Here is a 26,765-nt window from a genome sequence, read left to right on the forward strand (position 1 = left end):
GGTACGGATTGTTTATTCAAGAGTTTGCATTTCTAACGCGAATGGAAGCATACACCTAGGGGGAAATTCTGAGTCAAGCTCACCGACTATATAGTAGCGCTTCTTGGGAGGCAACCCAAGCTCGAATAAGGGAGTTTTCTTCCCCAATTTTCATTTCCCGCATTTTCTTTTCCAGTTTCGTTTCTTTTAAATAAAAATCAAAAGAAAAACAAATCCCATTTTTAATCCAAAAATAAGCCACGCGGAGCGTACACACCAGTACGCCCCGCGCAGCTGCGTGTCTGTCCCATTTCCGAAATAAAAGACGAGTTACGCGGGGCGTCCCTCCTACCACGCCCTGCGTAACCTTCGGCAGTTAGCTCTCTCCCAAATAATCGCCACGTGTTGGGTCACGAGGGGCGCCCCATAGGGCACGCCCCGCCCACAACTCCCCATGGCAGCCTTTTCCCCTTCCACCTTTCCCATCACTTTCTCCTCTTCCCCATATATCTTTCCCACTTCCATACTCCACCTCCTCTCACCTCCAATCACATCACCTCTTTTCAAATTTAAACATTATTCACCTTCCCTCCACATTAATTTTACTTTAACCACCATCTTAATTACATTTAAAAAAAATCATAAAACCATTAAATGTTCATTAAAAACCATAATTAAACCACCAATTAAAATTCATAAAAATTCAAAAACTCTTTAAAAAACGAAAAATAATGCTTCCACTTCCGTCGTCCACGCGGGATGTAACCCCGTTTACGCCCCGCGCCCGCGCCATTCTCCCACATGTTTATGGCCAGAGGGTGCGATACGCGTGGTGTGCCTCCCTGCACGCCCCGCGTGCCGTGCCTAATTTTGCGTTGAATAAAGTCAGGAGGTGGGATACGCATGGCGTGGCCCCCTCACGCCCCGCGTACCCCTCTGGGAATCCAAATTTCACTTGGATTCCCACTCCTCCCCCATTTATACCCCTTCCTTTCTCCCAACTTCTTCCCTCACACTCACTCTAACCCCCCACACTCATTCACAACTCTTCCTTCCTCCTTCACTACCCACCATGACAAGACGCAAGCATGTAGCCGACATGTGCCCCCCGCGGTCCACTCGGGCCCGCTCCTCTCATTCCCAACAACACCAATCACCACCACCCCCCGAACGAGAAGAAACACCGCCACTCACCCTCCAATATCGGGCTCCTTTCCATCTCCTCACCGAAGAAGAGGCCCTATCCTACCAAACACTCTCGGCTGCCCATATCATGGAACTGCCGTACATCAACCGTAGCACTCTCGATCGCTACGACCTCGGAAGTGCTTTCGAGGATCGCCTTCGCACTCTCAACTGGCACGATCACTATCGTGCACGCCAACACGTTTACCCCTCATTGGTCGTGGAGTTCTACACCACCCTTGAGTCTAATGGAGTTCCTGGAGCCGCCCTTTTCAACTTCCGCCTTCACAACCACCCTTTCTCCATTGACACACAATGGCTCCGCAACCATTTCACCCGTCAAGCGGAGGACGGCATAGCACATTGGCCCGAGGGTGTCTCCCCTCGTGATTTTTGGACCTCCATCACCGGGTCCGACGATTATGATATCTCCAATCTCCGTCCCGGTTGCATCCGTGATCCCATCCTCCAACTTCTCCACCGCTTCATCAATTTTTACTTTTCGGGGAAGTTCGAAGCCACCAAGGTCAATAAGCACGAGCTTCTGGCCCTCTATTATTGTGCAAATGGTCTCGCTTACGACCTCTCCTACCTCGTGGCTATCCACCTCCACCACATGCCCACTCGGAAACGTGCCAAACTCGGGTTGGGCCATCTCATCACAATCTTCGCCACCTCCGCTCTTGGCGATGCCGCCCTTGACCGCCTTCCCAGCTTGGAGCCGCGGCCCTTGGACAAAAATGCCTTCAAATCACTCAAGCGCCCCACCTCCAGCCCGGGTGAAAGTTTGGGGGCAGCCCAACCCCAAGAGGACGAGGAATCAGACTCGGACATGGGCCTAAACTTCAGCCCACCACCCAACCACGACTTCAACTCCATATATGCTCGGTTGGACGCCTTGGAGGGCCACCAACGTGCCGATCGTGCCCACTTCGACGCTCAATTCGCCAACCTCAACACCCGTTTTGACACCCTTGAGGCTAATCGCCTCATGGACCATTCCACCTTCATCACCCGCTTCAACTCCATTGAGGCCCAACGACGTGAGGATCGGGCCCATCTCGATGCTCGCTTCGACGCCCTCACCAACACCTTCTCCTCCTACTTCAACATCCACGGCAATCCTCCTCCGCCTCCACCCTAGTTTCCCTTTCTTTGTTTTATGTTTTCCTTTGTTTTATGTTTTTCCTTTTCGTGTTTATGTTTTTAGTTTGTGTTTTTAGTTCGTATTGTCTTTCCTGTTTTCTTGTACTATTTTATATATTTATCTCTTTTCTTTTTCTTTGTGTTTGCTTAATTCTTTCCGTGCTCGTTTTTCTGTTTATACAGGCATTATTAGTATACACGCGGGGCGTGCTCCATTCTACGCCTCGCGTGCCTAACCTTCTGCCTTGCACACTGGTCTAGAAACTCAGACACGCGAAGCGCCCCTCTACGTGCGCCCCGCGTATCTGAGTCTCTAGCCCAAATTGGCTTAAAACGCATCTCCTACGCAGGGCGTCCCTCTGGGCACGCCACACGTAGGACCTGACCTTCAGGGTCCCTTTTTAAATTCCATCTTTATTTTTGTTTTTGTTTTTCTTTTCTTTTGCGACGTTCTTGGAATAGACGTCATTTTAATAACGCGGAGGGTCGTGCAACCCCGCACTCACCGTTTGTTTTGCACTAACAAAAACAAAAATAAAAATCAAATAAACAACAAAATAATTAAACTAATTTATTGATTCTTAAATTTTTCCGACACACTACCCCCCTCGAAAATTAATTAAAAGTTCCGTTATTTGTTCTGAAATGAAAAGAAATTAACACAAATGATCGGTTTAATTAAGAAATTTTAGTCTTGATTCTGAAGTTATAGAATTTATGCAAAGCCTAGGTTCGTACTAAACAAAAACATTGAGTCCTAACCCACATGTCATCTCTATAATGAAATTTAAAAAGGCAATAAAAACGGGATAGTTGAAAATTTGACGAGAACTTGAACGTACACAATTTAACCCGAAATTTTTGTGAGGAATTTTTGAGCCTAAAAGAGTTCGTACGAGAACTCTATTTCTTTCACAATTTTCGAGAGCTTTGACTTCACTCGACTCATAAAGTTTGCATTTTTCTCGTTTTCATTAACCTCTAGGAAACCCCCTCGAGCCTATTAACCGACTTTTTTTGTTAATACCCTTTTAACATTTAACCCTTTTTCCTCTTGTTTAAATACCAACAAAATCAAATCGCACCAAAACTACCCGAAATAAGCCAATGCCTTGATAAGTAAGCACCATAAGCTTTCGAAATCGTTTTTGTGCCGCTCTCAAAACAAAAAGAAAAAGAAAAACACAATAAAGAGCAAAAGGCATTCTCAAGCTCCACTCGAGCAATTTTGAGTTATATTTTACGAACTTACTAAGGCCAAAATAAAAACACGGTGTGATCATCAAAATGGTGTTTGAACTCAAGTTTCTAAAAGTTAACCACTAAAAAGCCACCCACATTACAACCCCCCTCCGGGTTCATTTTTAATATTGCCTAGACCATAACATAGGAGGAAAAACCCGGATGAAAATGCAAACTCAAAGTGACTTCGAGTAAGTGCAAAGGAGAGTGCAAAAACACCGACCCACCAAAATTTGAGCGTAAGAGTGAAATCCCTTGGTGAGGTACTATCGGGTTCTCAAAAGATAATCGACCCCCGTTAATACTGCCTATTAAATTTGATCATGGAAGTCTCAAACAAGTTTTGGTTACTCATTCGTTTGCATAGGCACTTGCCGAACACTTTGCTTAAAACTTTAGCTTCGGAATCACGCACTTAGTAAAACCAACCGACGGTTTGTTTCTTAATGACCTCAATCCCTTGTCTTTCGATTTCTTTTACTTGAGGACAAGTAAAACTTTAAAGTCCGAGGAGGTTTGATAGAGGCGTTTCGTCCCTATCTTTTAGCGTGATTTACGGTTTAATTTTGGATTAAATAAATAAGTTTAATTGCAAAAATAGAATGTTTTAATAAAATAACGAAATAAAAATAAAATCCGTACTGTTGGTTAATTATCTCTATTTTTGATTGAATTTCGGAAATAAAACGTCAAGCTAACTCGGCTCTCGAGAATTGTATTTTAGGTACGAGCAAGGAGCAAAAATCCACCGACATACGTGGGGCGTATCACTCTTCACGCGGGGCGTGGAACACTTAGTTAGAGATAATTGCTCAATCCGCAGGCACCACATGGGATTCAACAACTGATATGCGGGACGTACCCCAATCTACGCGGGGCGTGGATGCAATGATAAGGCCCAATCATGAATGTCAGGCTGCATGGTCTCCTAAGTCAACCATCAACACGCGAGGCGTGTTTTAGGATACGCAGGGCGTAAATGGTGTATTTCGAGCTCTTTAAAGCCATGAGCTCAAACACGCGCAGCGTATATCAATATACGCAGGGCGTGGTTGAGACAACAAGATCCGAATTAGGTCCACATGTAGGAAATTATTAAAGGAATGGGTCATTACGCGGGACGTCTTCTACCCCAGCGAGGCGTGTCATGAGAAATCTGTAGAAAATCATGTTCCTCCATGCTTGCACCTTGTGAACTTACAATTCTATCCCTAGCTTGATGTGTATAAATAAGAGTGACTAGCACTCATTTAGAGAGAGAATCTACAATTTAGAATTTTATGTATTGAGCTCTTGATATATAGTTTTAGATTTTATATAGAAAAACTCTATCAGCTTGAGAGCTTGTTCGTTGATTCCGGCATTCCATCAAAGTTGCGTTCCATCTCCGTTCACCAAGCTCGAGAGTTCCACCTCCAAGTCCTAAGAGACGGCCTTGAGTCCGGTTAGCTAGTTCCGAGGGTGGATTCTTCCCTTTTCACTTGCTAATTAGCTTGTACTCTTCCTATGTACTAGGCTTGGTTGTATTCCATATTTACATTTTCCATATTTATAATTTATGATTCACAATCTCTTTTTCTATATATGTGTTGATGTTTGTTACTTGTTTTGATATTCGTAATTGATTATTGTGTAGGGGAACACGATTTCCGACGCCATTCGGGCTATCTTTAGGGATTCATATAGGTGTTGCCTTACCGGAAGTGACGCTCCGGAAACCGTAGGAATTGACAAGCCACGGAACTTACGGGCCCTAATTTCTAATCCCAAGCATTAGACACGCCTTGACTAGGAACCACGTAGTCTAAGCTCTTGACGGGTCGGTCACACTACACATAGTCGTCATTGCAAGAGTAAATCATTTAACCGTGTATATTGGGAGTCATTGTTTATCGTATTTATAACTTATCACCATCCATACCACTTCGTAGAGTTTCTGTTATATAAATTTGTCTCACCCGTAGTTAGGAGTAATTTGTAGTTGTTCCCCGAATCAACTCAAAGTATTCACCGCTTAGATAACGTATAAAACCGAGTCGTTTAATACTTGTAGTTATAAATCCCGTGGATTCGATACCCGGTCTTAACCGGATTATTACTTGATACGACGGGGTACACTTGCCCCTAAGTAGTAGCGTCTAGTGGAGATAGAGCATTTAGGAAGATCACATCCGTAGTCATAACGTACTTAACATAATATATATTTCATAAGCTCTACCTAGCCGTACGCCACATCACTTACTTCAAGAGTTCGATCTCGAAATTAAGGATAAGAAGGGAACGGAAAATGTGGCTGCTGATCATTTGTCAAGAATTCCTCACCAAAGCAGCCAGGAACAACCAGAGATTTTGGAAGACTTTCCAGATGAACGTCTCTATACTGCACAGCCTGCTCCATGGTTTGCCGAGATTGCCAATTATCTAGCCAGTTCACTTAAACCTCACAACCTGTCCACTAATCAAAGGAGGAAGTTCTATACAGAAATAAAATATTATTTTTGGGAAGAACCCTATCTTTTTAGGCTGTGCGCCGACCAAATTATTCGAAGATGTATATCTCAAGAGGAGGGACAGGCTGTTCTAAGCCATTGTCATGATAGAGAAGCTAGAGGACATCATAGCGCTAGAAGAACTGCAGCCAAAGTACTTCAATCAGGTTTTTTCTGGCCAACACTTTTTAAAGATGCAAATTTGTTTGTTCGCACTTGCAATTAGTGCCAACATACAGGCAATATTTCAGCTAGAAATGCCATGCCCCTCAATAACATAGCCGTTTGTGAAATTTTTGATATTTGGGGAATAGATTTTATGGGACCATTCCCTACATCTTTTGGGCATAAATATATCTTAGTGGCTGTTGATTATGTGAGCAAGTGGGTTGAAGCAATGGCCAGTCCCACCAATGACGCCCGTGTGGTTGTTAAATTCCTGAAAAGGCTGTTTGCCCGATTCGGGGTCCCACGAGCGATCATTAGTGATCAGGGAACCCATTTTTGCAACACCAAATTTGAGAAGCTGATGGGCAAGCTTGGGGTCTCTCACAGAATTGCCACAACTTACAATCCACAAACTGTTAAGTCTTCCACAAGCGATCCTTGGACGTATCTCCCATTTATCAGGAGTGACAAATGCTCAATCCAATGTATAACTATCCTGCAATTACTTCCTGTGATACCCAACGTCTTCCGTACACACCCCAGAGCCATCCCTGTTATGGATCGTCTTACAACAGGATCAAAGCATCACATTCCATAATCCAGAATCACTAATTAACATTCCTTTGAGTCTTAGGATTACTTATACCTATTAATACCAATGAGATGAACACGCGACAAGGATAAATCTACCCATCCTGTTATCTCAAGTTGGGTCCCCAATCCTAATGAACTCCATTCATTGGATCCACATAACTGTCCAGATATCTGCATATCTGAAGCTTGTGAGATCAGCTCTCTGTCTTGACAGAAAACATTGTTACATGCAAGTCTCAACATTGTTATGTCAATCCCTATTCAAAACATATCACTTGATTTGGGGTGGCTTTAAGTTATTAGTTTATTATAATGTTTCGTCTCACTTCATGCTTGTATGAACACTTTATAATCACTTTAAATAAACTCAGGGATTTCCTTTTATTAGACTTATTTAGTTCTTTAAAGGAGGTTGCCTTTATACAGTTATGAAACCATATCTTATTAAAACAAATGATATAAAGAACAATTCATTTACATTAGGTTTATATCCTGGAACAATTGTCTATAGGACACCAAACCCCAATAACTTATAACATATTTATCTGGAATTGGTTTTATTCTCATTTTAAGTATCATACCAAACTTTTCAAAACAAAATGAAGTAATTTCATGCATTCCGAGAGCTTGTTAATGACTTTCTATACATTTTAACAACTTTTTTGTGATTAATTCAAACTTAGCTGTGCATATTTTGACAGTTGCTTGTAACAATATTAATACAGTAAACAATTTAAGTATAATTGATAGATGTCTAATGTGACAATCAAATATCGATTCAAATAACATTAAATTAGATTTAGTGATGTTGCTTGAAAATATTAAAAATATTTTTTTACTAGTCTATACGTTATTATGGATAAATTTATATTTTTCAAAAATGATTTGAGCAAATTTCCACTTTATCTAATTAATATAAACCTCGAGGACAGTGAAATATTAATTTTAGTAGGGTCTTTTTTTTCATGCCTGAAATTATGCATCCACCAGCTGATTTCCTTCTTCCATTTTCGGAAAAGGAAATCGAAATTCGCTCTGCTACATTTATAATATTAGTGCTGAGGTTCTAAAAAACGCTAGGTGTTAGTCGGGTGGATAAGGCTCTCAAGGATTAATCGATGATTAATTGAATTTGTATTTTTTATTTGTTAATCAACAAATTGTTATATAAATTCAATTAAAATATGTATATACTATCTATAAATAATGGTATAAAATTATTTAATATAGAAAACCACGTATCTTTGAAACATATATTTTAAAAATGTGCAAAAATATCAACATTTCAACAACGATATCATTGAACCAACTCAAAAGTGAATTATCATAAAGCAAAAAATAAATTCACAATAAAAAATTGCTTTTTTTCATTGTCGCTTAGGCAGCGCCTAAACGGTTTAGACGGTGTCGAGGCAGCCTAGACGGAGCCCAGACGACTAAAAATCGCATAGGGACCAAAAAACGCCTAGATGGACTAATTGGAGAAAATCGGGGCAAATTCTCGATTTCGAGCACCTAGGTGGTCGAGACAGCCTTAGTTTTAAAAAGTGGTATTGTAATCATATCCATTAGAACTTTTAATCTCAGAGATTTTGAGTCAGTCCAAGCAAGAGGAGGATTCAGATTCTTCATAAGCTTCATAGATGACCATACCCGATATGGTTACATCTACTTGATGAAGCACAAATCAGAAGCTTTTGAGAAACTCAAATGCTTCAAGAATGAAGTAGAAAATCAATTAGGAAAGAAAATAAAGACGCTTCGATCTGATCGAGGTGGCGAATATCTTTCAGATGATTTTTTGAATTATCTAACTGAATGTGGGATATGCTCACAATGGACACCTCCCTATACACCACAACACAATGGTGTATCCTAGAGGAGAAACCGTACCCTACTAGATATGGTACGATCCATGATGAGCATGGCCTTACTTCCAAAGACGTTCTGGGGCTATGCCTTAGAAACTGCCCTCTTCACCCTAAATCGAGTACCAACTAAATCCGCTAGTTCCACACCATATGAATTGTTCGTTGGTCGGAAACCCGTGTTTTCATTTATGAGAGTATGGGATATTACTTCTATCATCCAGATGATCAGAAAGTAATAGTATCCAAGCACGCAACCTTCTTAGAGAAAGAGTTTCTCGAAGAAACACAAAAGGGAAGCATGATTGAACTTGACGAAGTTCAAGAAGAAGAAACACCGACTGAAACAACAGAGGCGGTTGAGGTACCCGAAGAAGTCCCATTAGATGAGACTCTAGTGCCACCTATTCGTAGATCACGAAGAGTTCGTGAACTCCCAGTTAGATATGATTTTCTAGTGGGAGATGATAATGAGGTTCCCGTGTTAGACGATGAACCCGAAAACTACGAAGAGGCTCTTACTAGTCCAGATTCTAAAGCATGGCTTGAGGCCATGGATTCCATGTATACTAACCAAGTGTGGACTTTGGTTGATCCACCCGAAGGGATAATACCCATTGGGTGCAGGTGGATCTTCAAAAAGAAGACAGATATGGATGGAAAGGTTAGCACCTACAAAGCTAGGTTAGTAGCGAAAGGATATCGTCAGAAGCAAGGAATTGATTATGACGAAACTTTCTCTCCTGTGGCTATGTCCAAATCAATCAGAATCATGCTTGCAATTGCCGCTCATTTCGATTATGAGATTTGGCAAATGGATGTGAAAACATCTTTCCTAAACGAAAACCTGCTTGAGGATGTATATATGATGCAGCCTGAAGGTTTCATATCGAAGGATGCAAATAAAGTTTGCAAACTTCAGAGATCCATTTATGGACTCAAGCAAGCATCGAGAAGCTAGAATAAGCGTTTTGACGAAACCATAAAACAATTTGGTTTCGAACAAAATTGCGAAGAAGCTTGCATTTACAAGAAAGCAAGTGGGAGCTCTATAGCATTTCTCATACTATATGTGGACGATATATTATTAATGGGAAATGACATTGCTCTACTACAGTCGGTGAAAGTATGGTTATCTGGTAACTTCTCAATGAAAGACCTTGGTGAAGCAGCTTATATACTTGGTATAAAGATCTACAGAGATAGATCGAGAAGACTGCTTGGTCTTTCACAGGCTACATACATTGAAAAGGTGCTAAATCGGTTTAGCATGCTTGAATCGAAACGAGGTAACTCGCCCATGCTACATGGAGTAAAGTTAAACAATCATCAATGTCCTAAAACCGATGATGACAAAAGACGCATGGCTGTAGTCCCGTACGCCAGCGCAATCGGTTCGATTATGTATGCTATGCTATGCACTAGACCTGACGTAGCGTTCGCGTTATCTGTAACGAGTCGTTACCAAGGGAATCCGGGAGACGAGCATTGGATTGCCGTCAAGAACATTCTTAAGTACTTGAGAAGAACTAAAGATATGTTCCTAGTGTACGGAGAAGGTGAGCTGAAAATAGAAGGATTTTCAGACGCAAGTCATCTCACAGATGAGAATGATTTTAAATCCCAATCAGGATACCTGTTTATCTTGAATGGGGGTGCGGTCAGTTGGAAGAGTTCCAAGCAGGGAAGCGTAGCTTTCTCTACGACCGAGTCAGAGTATATCACAGCTGCGGAAGCAGCAAAGGAAGCGGTTTGGATTAGAAAGTTCATTACAGAACTTGGTGTGGTGCCTGACATTGTAAATCCCATTACACTGTATTGTGATAACAATGGAGCCATTGCGCAAGCAAAGGAACCACTGTCTCATAATGCGTCCAAGCATTACCTTAAGCGATACCACATCATAAGAGAGATTGTGGCTAGAGGAGATGTGAGAATAGAAAGAGTACCTACAGAGGACAACGTTGCAGATCCGTTGACAAAGCCTTTAACCTAGAGAGTACATGATCGTCATTTAACTTCTACTGGGATAAGTTTTAGAAACAATTGGCTTTAGTCCAAGTGGGAGTATGTTGGGGTTTAGTGTCCTATAGACAATTGTTCTAGGATACAAACTTAATATAAATGAATTGTTCTTTATATCATTTGTTTTAATGAGATATATGTTTTATAACTATATAAAGGCAATCCCTTTTAAGTACTAAATAAAGTCTAATAAAAGGAAATCCGTAAGTTTGTTTAAAGTGATTATAAAGTGTTCATACAAGAAAGAAGTGAGACAAAACTTTATAATAAACTAATAAACTTAAAACCACCCCAAGTCAAGTGATATGTTTAGGATTGATATATCATTGTTGAGACTTGCATGTAACAATGTCTTCTGTCCGACAGAAAGCTGATCTCACAAGCTTCATATATACAGATATCTAGACAGTTACATGGATCCGATGAAAAGTAGTTCATTAGGATTGGGGATCCGATTTGAGATAACAGGATGTGTAGATTCATCCTTGTCACCTGTTCATCTCATTGGTATTAATAGGTATAACTAATCCTCAGACTCAAAGGAATATTAATTGGTATTCTGGATTACGGAATGTGACGCTTTGACTCTGGTGTAACACGATCCTTAACAGAGATGACTCTGGGGTGTGAACAGTAGACATTGGGTATCACAGGAAGTGATTGCAGGATCGTTATATATTGGATTGAGCATTTATCACTCCCGATAAATGGGAGATACATCCAAGGATCGCTTGTGGAAGACTCGACTCTAAATCCTTGCAAGGTGATAGCTTAAGACTTGAAATACAGATTTCACTTAACCTATCTATTTGAGTTGACTCGACCTGTACAAGTAAAACGAACGTCTCGCTATATGTGACTTGACATCACCCATAGTCATAAGACTCAGTTCAAGGATGTAGTTGATAAAGGATCGAATTATACTGTAACTAATACGGAAAGGTTAACGACAGAATCAACCTGTCTTCTTATAGCTTTGGGGGAATGATTAAGGACTTGCTAATCACATACTCTGTACATCATTCCGTTATGCAAAGATTAAATATAATTCTTTGAAAATTAATTTAATAACGTTGCATACGGCTAGAAGCAATAAGAACCTAATGGGTCACACATAAGACTTGGAACCTAAAAGAGAGATAGATGTTAATTAATTGATGGAAGCCCAATTGAGCCCAATAAGGCCCATGGACCAGGGGGGTCGAAATTCATGTAGTTAAATACATGAATAATTAATTTGATTTTGTTAATCCTAATTAGATTAGGATTATGAATTAAATTAATTAAGAGATAAATAAGTTAGGAGTTTTAATTAGATCATAATACTCATATTATTATCCAATAAGGTTATTATTATTATCCTTAATATATTAGATATATAATGAGATAATAATCAGGAATTTTATTCCGAATTGAATTCCTATTCAGTAACTTAATTCTATCTAACTAGGGATTAGATACAAGAGATTATAAATACCCCTCCCCTAGTGATTTTCGAAATCCCCAAGAGAGCAAGCCCTAGTTATTTTCGAAATCATACATTAAAGAGAGAGAGATAATTTTGACACCCCTAGTTCGAGGACGAGATTTTCTACGGCTTCTTTCCTATCAATTGATTTCATCTATTTCTTTTATCCTTGATCTTGTGTTGATTAACTAGAGGCAATCTACTTTGGATGCTATTCAACGGTTGATTCTAAATTAATCTTCCCGTGTTTTATTTCGTGCTTGGGAACTCGGAGAAGAGTTCTGGGCACTTAATTAACAACGGTAGATTGATCATCAAAAGGTAATTCTTCTTATCCCTCTTTATATGAAATAACGGTTAACGGATCTTGTGGTTTATGGAAATAGGTTAAAATTTTTATATTTCTGCTGCTATACCTTAGCCTAATTTCCAACAGTTAGCGTAATCTAGAGTTTCCAAACAACGCAGGCTATATAGAACACAACGCAAATGAAGATAATTGAGCAACATCAAGCCATGCAAGAGGAAAATGCCAAAATTTAGGAATTCCTCAAGAGTCAAGGATCTACACGAGAGAAAGCTTTGGCCCTAGTTTTGCCTATGTCGGCTGAACCGGCTTCAGCACGCCAAGTGATATGTTTTGAATAGGGATTGACATAACAATGTTAAGACTTGCATGTAACAATGTTTTCTATCGAGACAGAGAGATGGTCTCACAAGCGTCAGATATGTAGATATCTGGACAGTTACATAGATCCGATGAAAGAGTTCATTAGGATTGGGGGCCCGACTTGAGATAACAGGATGGGTAGATTTATCCTTGTCACCTGTTCATCTCATTGGTATTAATAGGTATAAGTAATCCTCAGACTCAAAGGAATGTTAATTAGTGATTCTGGATTATGGAATGTGATGTTTTGATCCTATTCTAACACGATCCATAACAGGGATGACTCTGGGGTGTGTTTGGCAGACGTTGGGTATCACAGGAAGTAATTGCACGGTAGTTAACATTGGATTGAGAATTTGTCACTCTCCTGATAAACGAGAGATACGTCCAAGGATCGCTTATGGAAGACTTGACTCTAAATCCTTGCAAGGTGATAGCTTAAGACTTGAAATTGAGATTTTACTTAACCTATCTATTCGGAGTTAACTCGACCTGTACAAGTAAAACGAACGTCTCGCTATATGTGACTTGACATAATCCATAGTCATAAGATTCTGTTCAAGGATGTAGTTGATAAAGGATCGAATTATACTGTAACTAATACGGAAAGGTCAACGACAGAATCAACCCGTCTTCTTATAGCTCTGGGGGAATGTTTCAGATCTGCCAATCATAGTTCGTGCACTCATTCCGTTATACAAAGATTGAATGTAATTTTGAGAAATTAATTTAATGGTTGTATACGGCTAGAAGCAATAAGAACCTAATGGGTCACACATAAGACTTGGAACCCAAAAGAGAAACAGATGTTAATTAGTTGATGGAAGCCCAACTGAGTCCACTAAGGCCCATTTAATAAGGGGGGGCGATTTTTATGTGTTGTGACATATAAGGAATTAATTTAATTTTAAACAATTATAATTAGATTATGATTATGGATTAAATTAATTATAGGATAATTAAGTTAGGAGATTTATTGAGATTAAATTGCTTCTAATTATTATCCTATTTAATAAGTTATTATCTTTATATTTGGATATAGTTATAGATAATAATAATAAGAGTATTATTCCGAATATAACTCTTACTCAATAATCTAATTCTATCTAACTAGGGTTTAGATACAAGAGGCTATATTAACCCCCTCCTATTGTAAATTTCGGCCAAGATATACTATCCCAGAGAGTGAAATTTTGGCCCCCTAATATAGTGGATCGATTGTCACCGCTTGCTTCCGGTCAATTGATTTTCATCTCTTTCTTTTATTCCTTGATCTTGTGTTGATTAATTAGAGGCAATCTATCTTGATTGCTATTACTTGGTTGAGTTCTAATATCGTTTGATTTGTGTTTTTGTTTTGTGCTCGTGAACTCAGATCTAGAGTTGAGGGCACTTCGCTTGCAATGGTAGATAGTTCGTCAAAAGGTATGTCCTTCTATCCCTCTTTATATGAAATAACGATTAACAGATCTTGGTTTAAGGGAAATAGGTTAAAAAATTTATATTTCCGCTGCCAAACGTTTGCCTATTTCCCTTCAACATCATGATACAAATAATGGAGAAAGGAGAGTGGATAATCACCCTTAGTGAGCGTATCAATCACAACCATTACATCGGATTCAATGCAGATGGATGTATAATTATGCCTTCGAGCTAACCCGAGGCATTCCTAGATGGTTGAGAGTTCTGCAGCTTCCGTGGAGATGCATGATTGAATGGGAAGGTCGGCTAAGACCATGATGTGCCCATTTGAATCCCGTGCAATTGCCCTGACCTTGACGGGGAGGCCATTATCCTTCCATGTGGCATCACAATTAAACATAGTGACACCGACGGGAGGGGGACACCAAACCTTGTAAGGGTCAAGAGACGGATTGCCCGGTGGGATTAAAAGTAGGGAATGGTTTACATACTGTCACTCTGCTAACAATTTACCGGCCTTCGATATAATTGTATCAGCATCCATAGAAACTCTCATATGAACAAAACGGTTCCAATTGTACCAAATCCACCATAAATTGATTAAATCAAGTGCGCCTTCATCCGGACTGGACTTCGTCCAGCACTCCCTGAGCCAAGTAATAGTGTCAGCAACCTGAATTTTGTCCCAGCAAAACGAGAGCAAGGCTACCTTCTAGGTCCTGGCTGCCACCGGACATTGAACGAGGATGTGCTGCTGGTTTTCAACAGTGTTCGAACATTGTTTGCAGGATGTATCGATTTCAATGCCTCGTTGTTGGAGACGGTGGGAAGTCGGTAGGAGATTCCTCAAGAAACGCCAGCCAAAGTGTTTTACCTTAGGCGGGACATTCCCCCCAGAGTTTTCGCCAGATGCCCAATACTTCCAAGAAAGAAAAAGAGGGGTTTAGACCTTCAGTACGGCACTACTCAAACAAGTAATAGAAGGATCAGACAGAGAAATGTCCATTCGGTGATGGGCCCCATAAAGTGTCGTCTGTGGACTGTGATAGGCTGATCCATAACTTCCCAATCTCTGCAGCATCATAGTTAATAAACAAGTGTTAAGAAATTTTACATTCTAGTCCGTACCTGTATCATTTAATAGCTTATGCACAAACTAAGGGCGGGTAGCATTCGGTAGATTAAGGGACATCTATCGTTGAGGGATGGAACCCAGTTTTCCTGCCATATCCTGATCCACTTTCCGTCTCCCACCCGAATGAAAAAGAGGTGGTGCTGTAAGTTTTGGACATGACAAGAAAGGAAGAATAGTAGGCTCTAGATCCATCGGAACCAACCCTACTATTGAAGAAGTCTCCATAGTCAAAGGCATGAAGTTCAACCTACTGAGCGTGGCTCAGCTCTGTGACAAACACAAAAAGGTTACCTTTGATGCCTCTAGATGTCAAATCATCGACAGTAAGACTAATTCTATAATCCTTACCGCTCCTAGAATAGATAATGTTTTCATGCTGAACTTGAAAAATAAGTTTTCAAAAGAAATTTGTCTTGTCTCTATGGAGAAAATTCCTGGCTATGGCATATGAGACTTGGTCATGTAAGCATGGACCTTCTGGCCAAATTAGCAAGAAAGTAACCAGTTGAAGGTTTGCCAACTTTGAAATTTGAAAAGAATCACTTGTGCAATGCTTGTCAAGCTGTAAAACAAACTAGAAAATCTTTTAAAAGTAAAAATCGTGTATCAACCAAACATCCTTTGCAACTACTACACTTAGATCTTTTTGGGTCTGTTCAGCCTTTGAGCTTGGGCGAAAGAAGATTCACACTCGTAGTAGTGGATGATTATTCTCGATATATATGGATCATCTTGCTCAGTAGCAAGGATGAAACATTCGAGACATTATCAACCCTCTGTAAGAGAATAGAGAATGAAAAGGACTTAAAAATCGCCCATATTAGAAGTGATAATTGTGGGGAATTCAAGAACCAAATGTTTGATGAATTTTGTGAAACCAAAGGTAGTGACCATAACTTTTCTTCTCCTAGAACTCCTCAACAAAATAGGGTAGTTGAAAGGAAGAATAGAATGTTAGTTGAAATGGCTAGGACAATGTTGAGCGAAAATAAGCTTCCGAAGTATTTCTAGGGAGAAGCTATTAACACACCATGTTATCTTCTCAATAGAGCTCTTGTTAGACCTATATTGAAGAAAACTCCATATGAACTATGGAAAGGGCGAAAGCCTAAGATAGGATACTTCAGAGCTTTTGGTTGCAAATGTTTTATTTTGAACACTAAGGACAATCTTGCAAAGTTTGATTCTAAGACTGATGAAGCCATTTTTCTTGGCTACTCAACTAATAGTAGAGCCTATAGGATTTTCAATAAATGAACCCATATACTTGAGGAATCAGTACATGTGGAATTCAATGAGACTGACCCTGCAGGTAAACTCAGCAACAACAAAGATGAAGAAGATCCAACCTCAGTACCTACTGAGAATGCTCATGATGCTTAACCTCTTCCTATTGGAACTTCGGAAGGTAAAATCGAATTCGAAATTATTTTTGCTGACGAAATTATTTTGTAGATATTGTTGAAACACCCACAGCTGAAGACAATGATCTCCCTAGAGAAGTAAGAGTTCCCAGAGGTCACTCTGAGGAAAACATAACAAATACTGTCCAGAATAGAGTAAGAACTAGAAACCATCAAAGGCTTCTGAACAACGTTGCATTGTACCACTTGTCACAAAGCAAGGTCGGAGCCTTGATAAGTCCTTAATTTACGTATTTATGCATGCATATTCATATTTATATTAATGCATTTAGCTTAGTTTAGGATAGGTTTTGGAAAGATTTTACTTGTTTGTTCATGATTTCTCCAGAGATAGGTTTGAAACACTTAAAATCTCAATACGAAGGAATATCAGCAAGGAACAGGTCAAAAACAGAAGAAACGAGCCAAATTAGGGCAAAAGCATCTGTCACGATCGTGATGCCCTAGTCCCGTTCGTGATCATGCCCGAAATCAACCAAATACAGAAAACCATCTGTCGTGATTGTGACCTATGTCCCGATCATGACAAACAGTTCCACCAACTTTGCATGGCAAAGCAAAGTCACGAACGTGACACCCCTGTCTCGTTCGTGACCAACATCTTCACTGTAAAAAGGCATGATCTTCAGTTTAATTGCATCTCTTTCATCCTGAATCATCATTATTCTTCACCACGGGTTATGACTCTCCATAACAACACTTAAAGAGTTATCATCTTGAAGATACATGATCCTTCATCCACTATAAGAAGGATACTCCTCTCTCTATTCAAATACAGAGAAAGAAAGAAGAATAGTACAGAAAAGTTACAGAAAGTACACTATAGCAAGGAAGATTATATAGTTTCTAAGCTTCTATTTCCAACATTGAAAGAAGCAAGATCGAGAGATACACTTCCTCGAGATACAAGATACTAGATACAAAAGAAGAAGACGCCCAGAGGCCTGATAAACCTTACAAAGACAGTAAAGGATTCACAACCCCTATACTCTCATCTGTTGTAGTCTTTATTCTATGTATTCTTTACTTTTGACAAATCAATAACTCTATCAAACACTTGTTTATCAAAATTACAATTCAATCTAATGCAAATTATTCTATGTTCATCATCAGATTCTATCACTGCTTTTATGAATATTCTAGGGAAATCATTTAAGCAAGACATACTAATAGTTATCATTTTATGAAGTTAGAAGAGATTTAGTTCATAAAAGGATAATTGTATCACATGATTCACTTGTTTCATTTTTAATTCTTAATTCTAATTCACTACGATAGGTCGAGGAATTAGGATTATCTATTTAAAAACATCCAAGTTGTTTAATCCTGGATGAAGAGATTGGATTAAATACTCTTATCTGATACAACTGCAGTAAGTTTGGAAAGTGTTTTCAAGTTAAACTTATAAAAATCTGTATGTATTGCGAGCTATGCACGGAATAGAAACTTAGTAAATATAATTTAAGTATTATTATCATTCTTTCTAAACAAAAATATTTTACAAATCAAATTTATTATCTATAAACCAAGAGAAAACGGATTTATAAATTAAATCTGTTATAGTAGTTAATCAGCGTTCTCTGTGGGAACTATATCTTATTATTACTACAAGAGGAACCGTGCACTTGCGGAATTCGCCTAACAAGCCCGAACCAAAGCCTCGTATGGTGCCGAGGTGTCCCCGGGTATCGGCCAGCCAACACCATCCGAAGGGGTCTATCCCTTTTTAAAATCAGGCATCCCATCAATTCATATATCAGTAATCCATCTCGGAGGGGTTTACCGTGGTTAAACCTCGACATAGAAAGAACCTGCACTATGGGCCCACCCAAAGTGTCCACCGGGATTCCACCCGAACGGAGACATCCGCCTCCCTTCCCGAAGGTCGGATGCCCAACTCTCCTATTCCCTAGTGGACTAGAGTGGATCGCTTAAACTAGTCCCGACAACTAGTCCAAGGGTTAGGGCTGTAAATGAGCAGAGCCGCTCATGAATGGCTCGGTGATCGGCTCGACTCGGTTCGATTTGTAAACGAGCCGCTCGTGAACACGATTTACTAGCTCGGTTCGTAAACGAGCCAAGCTTAAATAGGCCAAAGCTCGGCTCGAAAGCTCGCGAGCAGGCTCGATTAGAACATTTATGAACAAATTTTAGTTTTGTAGAAAACTATATAGTTTTGTGTTAGTTCACAAATATCTAAATTTAATATTATTTTATTTGTTATTAGATGAGTTTATTCACAAACATAATAAATGAGTAATAGACGAACTATTTGTAAGCATCTTATTTATTTATTCATGAACTTTGCTTGTTAGCTTGTTTATGTACACAATTAAAGAGTTATTTGCGAGCAAACTTCACAAATATAATTAACAATTTACTCACAAACAATTTATGGTTAGACAATTTTCTTAATGAACAAAGTCCAAAGAGGATTTTGGGCTCGAAACAAGCTCGAATCTCGGCTCAAGCACGTTGAGCAAGCCAAAGCTCGGCTCGGGCTTGGCTCGTTAATTTTATAGTAAGCTCGGCACGGGCTCGAGCTCGTTAATTTTATAGCGAGCAGAGCTTGAACAGGCCAAAGCTCGGCTCGGCTCGGCTCGGCTCGTTTACAGCCCTACCAGGGGTTGACGGAGATCAGACGCCAGAGACCTTATCCCCCCTATAGTGTTTCTTACACTGAGTCCAAGCCCACAACCAGTGGACATTCATATGTTCCATTCACCACACGCCGATATTTTCTCCCAGTCGACATAGACATCGGGCCCGATCCTCCTTGCCGCTGCCCCAACTCTCATCGAGCAGTAGAGTGAACATCGGAGAAAGGGGCATTGGAGTCATCGTTAGGGTCAACAAATGTGTAGAGAGCGATGCCGACAGAAGTTTCGACAATGGCAGCCTATTTTGCTTTGCGAGTCTCCTTAAGAATTAATTTCGACCGTGCCTCATAAAATGGTGGTAAAGGATTACTTTGCTGAAGAATAGTGGCAACGCCATCATAATTTTCATTGAGACCGGCAATTAATTGTAACACCAACCTTTGATCGGAGACGGAGATGTCAACATTCGCAAGTTGATTGGATAACATCTTTAGTTCCTGGCAATATGTGGAGCTGTTGGGAAAATCAACCAACTTGACTCGGTTAAACTAATTTTCGAGGTAGAGAGCATGGGTATGTTTGTTATCTTGGAAAATATCTTCGAATCGTGCGCACGTTTTCTGGGCTGTAGTATTTGGTTCAATGATGGTGGTGAGAAGGTCGGTAAAGATAGTGTCATAAAGCCATTGGAAGACGACAACGTCCAAGCGAGACCAGAGAGCATTATTAGAGTCGGAGGACGACTCATTTGTTTTATCGGCCGGCTGCTAGGTTAGATTGTGGCGCCGGAAGAATGATGCGATCAATCACGTCGTAAACACGACAGTTAATCTTGAACAGTTCAGTCAAAAAGACGTATTGGACATGGTCCTTTTCAAGTCTAATAGGTATGGAGTTTTTAATGTTGGTAACAGCAAGGGCAGGGTGAAATTTGGACTTGTGGGCCATGGTAAATGGAGAAGGCAACGAGAAGAGAAAAAAGTGAAGGAGGCATACTAGGATTTGCTAAAGTTTATGGCGTTGTTTAGAAATGAGAAAAATGAGATGGCCCTGATATCATGAAAGTAATTATGCGTGACTGTATTATTGATTTTACAGGAATATATAAGAGGTACAAACCATATCAAGGGCTACAGTTTAGGCTATGAATTAGGAGAGTCTAATCTAAAATATTGACTATTTAGGCAATAAATTAGGAGAATCTAATCTAGAACATAAGAGAATAATTTGACGATCAATTATAAGATTGTATTTACATTGGTTAACAGCTTTATTGAAACAAAATGACTTGACTATCAATTATAAGATTATATTTATATCCGCTAATAGCTTTATTGAAACAAAATGAAGTTGATTATCTTTTTAAAAGTTACTTCACCATCAAGCTCATTTGAATATGAATAATAGCATGCCAATTAATGAAGTGTGGGAAAATGTCTGGCAGAACAGCTAGGTAGGAGCTAAATTATCTAATACAAGTATAGGAGCTAACTAGTCAAGGCTTTATTAAAGAAATTTAGATAAGTGCATGGACCAAATATATAGCTTTAGTTGTGAAGTCTTGATTCCATTTCGTCTCAAATCAAATGGGTTTGTTTAGGTCAAATCTTCCTTTAATGAAAAAATTTAGAAGCATATAATTAATAATCAACTTATATACATTTGTCAGGCTGGATATACCAAATTGTCTAGTGTTTCTTCATCTTTAATTTTCAGTATGCCTTTGATTTCCAGGAAAACCAGCCATTACGGATCTGACATCAACTTATCATTTTTCCAATAATAAAAAACAAATTTGAAACATGTGCAGCATGATTCACCTTCTTAATCTGCAGGCAGAGGCATACAAAACATTTGCTGAAACATTAAAACTGCAGCTACATGAACAATTGGAGGCATTGTTTTCCATTTCTTCTTCTTTTCATGGAAAAAGTAAATGCTTCAGTGTAAAATCTTAACGGTTTCAGATAAAAAGAAAGTTACAGTCACAGATCGAAGAACAAGGAAGGCAGCTCAAGTCCAACAACACCCGAAAAGCACATGAGAATTCTTAATAACTTCACAATGCATGTTAACCATTTTGTTCATGTCTGCATATCTGAATCTGAAATATCATCATTTTTCACACAGATCATTAATACTACTAATAGTCAAACAAATAATCACATGAAAATTTTAGACTTCATTTCATGTCTTCATCTTTCTTGCCAAATAAATGGAAGTTCCATTAATTGTTCCCCTTTTGACACAATTGATTATTGAAGTGAATTATAATAAGAACAGAACAATATATAACATCATTAGCATCTTAATTAGCATTATATAACATCAAGCAATATTAAAGAATGAACAACCATTCCATACAAGAATCATTAGCATGGATAAAATAAACTTCAAGGTAAGCCCATCCATACATAGATTATTTAGAATTACAAAAGATCAAAATAGAACAGATACCTTCCATATACGTCTTATGTTCAACACAAATGTATCCTCAGGTATTCCGCAGCAGTTCGACTTTAGATTTTCAGGCTATCAATGAATGAAACTTCAAGCTTCCGATTATAAAAGCTTTGAAAGTATTCTTCAAGTGTGACAGTCTTATACAAGGGTCGATTTCCTGATTGTAAGAGCCCTTTAGAAGGACCAATATTGACATATGGGTTTGGATAGCAGAAGGTAACAACTGAAAGCCTTTCTCGAGATTTGTTTACAACTGCCCTATGATCTGGTGCTTTATATATCCCATTGCTCATTATCTGCATTGTTTCAGGGGAAAAAAATTTAAATTTATCTACAACACTATAGACTAGGTCCACATCCAAATATGACAAAATACCTCTATAATCTGCCCAATGTTTACAACAATGGCACCGTCGATGGGTTCCACAAAAACCCAGTTGCCATCTTTTAGAACCTGCAATCCTGGCACATCCCCTCCATCAAGTAGTAGAGTGATTCCAGACATGTCAGCATGGGGAACCATTCCGATTACTCTCTCTGGTTCAGGACATGGTGGATAGCAATTCAACCTGACATCAAATGTTCCTTCTTGATAACACTCATAGAATTCTTTATACTCATCATTAAGCTCAAGAGCAGCTGCCATAGATTTTGTTATTGAAACTACAAGCTGCCTGATATCTTCAGAATAATTCTGCAATGTTTCCCTGGTTCACAAATTTAATTTGTTACCCAAAAGATATCAATACAAGGAAAATATTCCTTAGAGCAGAGAAAACAAGAACAGATTGACAAAAAAAACTCAATGAAATGTGTTTCAAAATGCAATTAGTACCTAAATTTTGGAGGGTTATCTGGCCAGAATTCTAATTTTCTGTTTTGAATGGGAAGAGCTTTGAGGAAGATCATATCATTCCAATCAAGCTTCTGTTCTTCAGAGGTTACAAAAGCTTGGCCATAGCCTTGGAGACTTCCTGGTTTCTGAGCCCAGAGTTTCTTCTCTTCAAAGGGAAGTTTAAAGAATTCATCAACTTGCTTCTTCATGTTTCTCAATGATTCGTCTGAAACTCCATGATTTATTAACTGCAATTTAAAACTATTATTTGGGTTCATTAGGAGAATATGGGTTTGGAGCACATGATTTATATCGTGGTTAAACAGAAGTCGATCTGAGACAAGAGCATTTGACTGGTTTACACCCTAACCTAAAGAAACCTTATTTAGAAATAAAATTAATGAGCGTTGAGTAAGCATTGTTTGAAAGTTTACCTGAAAAAGACCCCATTGTCTGCAAGCAGAATGAAGGTTTTGAAGCTCTAAAGGTTGGGAATGAGGGTTGAGCAGCTTCGACATATCGATCAAGGGCACAGGTTCAGGAGGAGAGTTATTGTCAAAATCAAATTGGAAGGGAGAAATTATGGTTTGATCTCTTACATATCTGGATGGCACAGACTCAAGCTGTTGGGCTGCAAGTAGTTGAACGCTTGGAACTAGAAGAGAAGAATGAAGGTTTTCTTGCAAACCACCCATCTTCATCTTCCCAATTCTATATTCAACGTTTAGATCATGTTTCTTTACCTTACAAACTCCAATTCAGGAACCGAAATATAAATAAATACTCCAATTAATAGCTCTAGATACAACTCGGGAACCCTAAACTCTCCAAATCTGATGCACTTAAAAGAAAGAAGGGTTAATACACATATTTGTCCTCGTGTTTTTCTCGGAAAAACACATATGCCCCTGTATCAAATAAACCCACTAAAATCTCCTTGTACTTGTCACAATCCTACAGATATATCCCACACTAACGGAATGATGATTTGGCACAAACGCCGTTCCACGTGGAACACCACGTCATGCCACGTCAACTGCCAACAAATTAAAATGAATCCTACGTGGCAAAGTAAAAAGGGTTAATACACATATTTGCCCTCGTGTTTTCTCGGAAAAACACATATGCCCATGTATCAAATAAATCCACTAAAATCTCCTTGTACTTGTTAATAAGTTATCATGTCACGTCCCTTTTTTAAAAATTTAAATAATTAAAAATATGTCTACATGGCAGTTCATATAAGTAGCAGAAATTAGAATGACTCTCTCTCTCTTTCTTTCGACTCTCTCTCTCGTTCTTTCGACTTCCTAGGAGAACTAAAAGAACCCTTCGACTCCTCTCTCTCTATCGCAGCGCTTCTTCTTCTCATGGATTGACAAAAAAACGAATGTAAAACCCTATCTTCTTCTGGTTTATTCGACGCAATGGAGAGTGAATAGTTACTCTGCAGTGGAGTGAACAGTGCTTTAACCCAAGAAAGAATTTTTATATAGTCATGAAATGAAAGAACAATGGAATTTTCCTATTTATTTTCATTTGGTCCTTACTTAAATAGGTCTAGAGTGTGTTCCTTAGTTCATTAAGGTCGCATTCATATATATAAAATAAAGGTCCAAATGTATGAAAAAGGTAAAAGGGCAGAGGCTGAATGCATGAAAATATAAATACATGGTTTAAACAGATAAAATTTGACCCATGTTTATTAGAGTGACTTGTCCTCTAACAAATTGTTGCATCAAACAAGATATGGTTTATACAGTAGAGTTAAAGATAAAACTTGATACCCTAGTAAATATTCTTTAGTATATTCCTGAAGACTATCCCTACCCTAACACATGGATGGATGCCATTCCTACAATCTGGATAACTTATAATGAAATGAGAAGGACCGTCGGATCAAAACCAAAGAATTGTTAGAAAATAGACAAACGCAGGCGTAACAGAATATATAAAAAAATATTTCCTTTAACCCAATGGTCTGTTAATCGTTATTTCATATCAATAAAGTTAAACGTATGTGTTGGTCCCGTGTGATTAGTTCCAATGGGGGGTTAGGAACTAATATAACTTTTTCGAATGTTAATTAAGCTGACTTAATGTATTTTCTTAAGTTTGTCAACTCAGCTTTGGTCAGCACGGCCGATTGTAACGTAAGATAACTTTAGTCAGATATTGACTAGAACTATTTTACATATGAGTTGGGAATTGACACTTTTGTGGTCAGCTTCCAACTCAGCACTCTTATTTACTCAATATCAATTTAGGCAATTTGTATGCTGAGTAAATATAACAAGCAACATATACAGATATATATATATATATATATTGAGAGGGTTAGAGATTACTCAGCACGACTTATCCTGGTTCGGCCTCTCCGCCTACGTCCAGTCCCCAGAGTCCCTCCGGGCTTTTGAAATCCAATACTAAGCTCTTTAAAGGTAGAGCACAAACCGTTTACAAGGCAGTTGAATAGGCAAGAGTACCTTCCTCTATTCTTCTACTCAACTCCTACTAAGTGCTATAACCGAACACTTAGGTTTCTCTACCACTGAGTATTTACAACCAAACACTCAGCACAACACTCTCAATAATACAATTGATATAGACTTGTTCTTTTTCAGACAAAGAACACTTTAGATGATTACAAAAATCACTCTAGCTTTTACACAAGAATAGAAAGTTGGTGTAAGATCTCTTTTTGTTTTGATGTGCTTTTTACTTGTATTTTTCTCTCTTGTATTTTCTGTAATTTGGCAATGATCCAAGAGGTATACTTGTCCCTTTATAGTTGCAATCCGAGGATCAAATCATTTGAATTTGATTTGCCCGTTGAATCCAAAACAGCTCTTTTGGGGACAATGTTCTGGTCAGCTTCAGACATGCAGGCCAATCCTGTCGTCTGAATTCTACAGTCGTCAGGCTTGTCTTCTTCTTGCAGATTTCATCTTTTTGTGCCAGTTTGTCTTTTAACAACGGAACAGTTGACCCATGCATCTCGAAATTGGCTTTTGCGTAATTCCAAGATTTCTATTATTGGTGCAGACAGTTGTCGGACTTGTCTTTTAGCTAACGGATCATTCATGATGTCCTGAAGATCACACAGCTTGACTTTGATGTTCGTTGTCTTTGATTGTTGCCAATTCAGATACTGAGTTCTCTTTTACTCAGCTTCCATGGTCAGCTTCGTTCTGCAAGACATAGTTTTGACGAAGACTCTTCTATTCTTGATACTGAGTTTCGCTCCACTCAGCTTTTTGATCTTTAAGCTTCTGTTCTGAAGATGACTTATCTTCTATCATGCTGAGTTCCACTCTACTCAGCATGTGATGTGATCTTGTGCTGACTTTGTCCTGTCTTACTTTTTATTTCTATTTGTATTTATATTTATACTCAACATTGAACAAGCATATTAGTACAATTAAATCAAAGCACTTAAATTTAATTGTCCCTTAATCATGGATTAACTTAAATGATTTTGTCAAATCAAAAATCATGTGGAAAGGTGTCAGTTTTGCCTCTGACATAGTTCTTGGTCAGCAGGAAGTCGGTCAACCTCTGCAAGACATAGATGATATAGTACCTTCAAAATACGATATTCGAGAACCGAATTAGCTTGACGTTTATTTTTCTGAAATTAATCAAAAACTAAGGAAATTAACTAAAAACATAAAATTTATTTTTATTTTGTAAGTTATTCGAAAACATACTATTTTTGTAATTAAACCTACTTATTAAGCTCAAAATTATACCGTAAATCACGCTAAAAGATAGGGACAAAATGTCCCTATCACTCGGTCTCCGGGTTAGAACACCGGGCGCAAGCAGAGCAATCCATCAGATGTCAGCGGACGCGATTAGAATTGCAAAGGATTCTACCATGACAGAGCATCCAAAGGAAAATTTTTATTTTCTCTGGGATCGATAACTCCCATATGAGCTTCCACTTCGGGTTGCTGGTTATATTTAGAGATCGGGTTAATTCTGCATAGCCGGTACTAACCGAATACATCCCAGAAGCCATCATAGGCCAGAACCAATGATCAGAAGTT

At 38.8% G+C, this 26,765-nt stretch overlaps 1 protein-coding gene across 2 annotated transcripts; it reads right to left on the reverse strand.

The window, feature by feature from the left end:
- Positions 1-21,362: 21,362 nt before the first annotated feature.
- On the reverse strand, positions 21,363-23,516 carry LOC136227988 (protein SRG1-like). Of its 2 annotated transcripts, XR_010688359.1 has the most exons (5): positions 23,148-23,516; positions 22,714-22,961; positions 22,255-22,585; positions 21,873-22,174; positions 21,363-21,519 (listed from the first exon to the last, which is right to left on the reverse strand). XR_010688359.1 is itself a non-coding variant. In XM_066016795.1 (4 exons), the coding sequence occupies exons 1-4, from the start codon at positions 23,412-23,414 to the stop codon at positions 21,935-21,937; spliced, it is 1,086 nt and encodes a 361-aa protein (XP_065872867.1). In that variant the 5' UTR covers positions 23,415-23,516; the 3' UTR covers positions 21,650-21,934. The 2 variants fall into 2 exon arrangements, 1 of the variants encoding a protein (XP_065872867.1); XM_066016795.1 differs by lacking the exon at positions 21,363-21,519 and having other exon boundaries at positions 21,650-22,174.
- Between the last annotated feature and the right edge of the window lie 3,249 nt (positions 23,517-26,765).

Source organism: Euphorbia lathyris, chromosome 4 (assembly GCF_963576675.1).
Source record: "Euphorbia lathyris chromosome 4, ddEupLath1.1, whole genome shotgun sequence".
Lineage (NCBI taxonomy): Eukaryota > Viridiplantae > Streptophyta > Magnoliopsida > Malpighiales > Euphorbiaceae > Euphorbia > Euphorbia lathyris.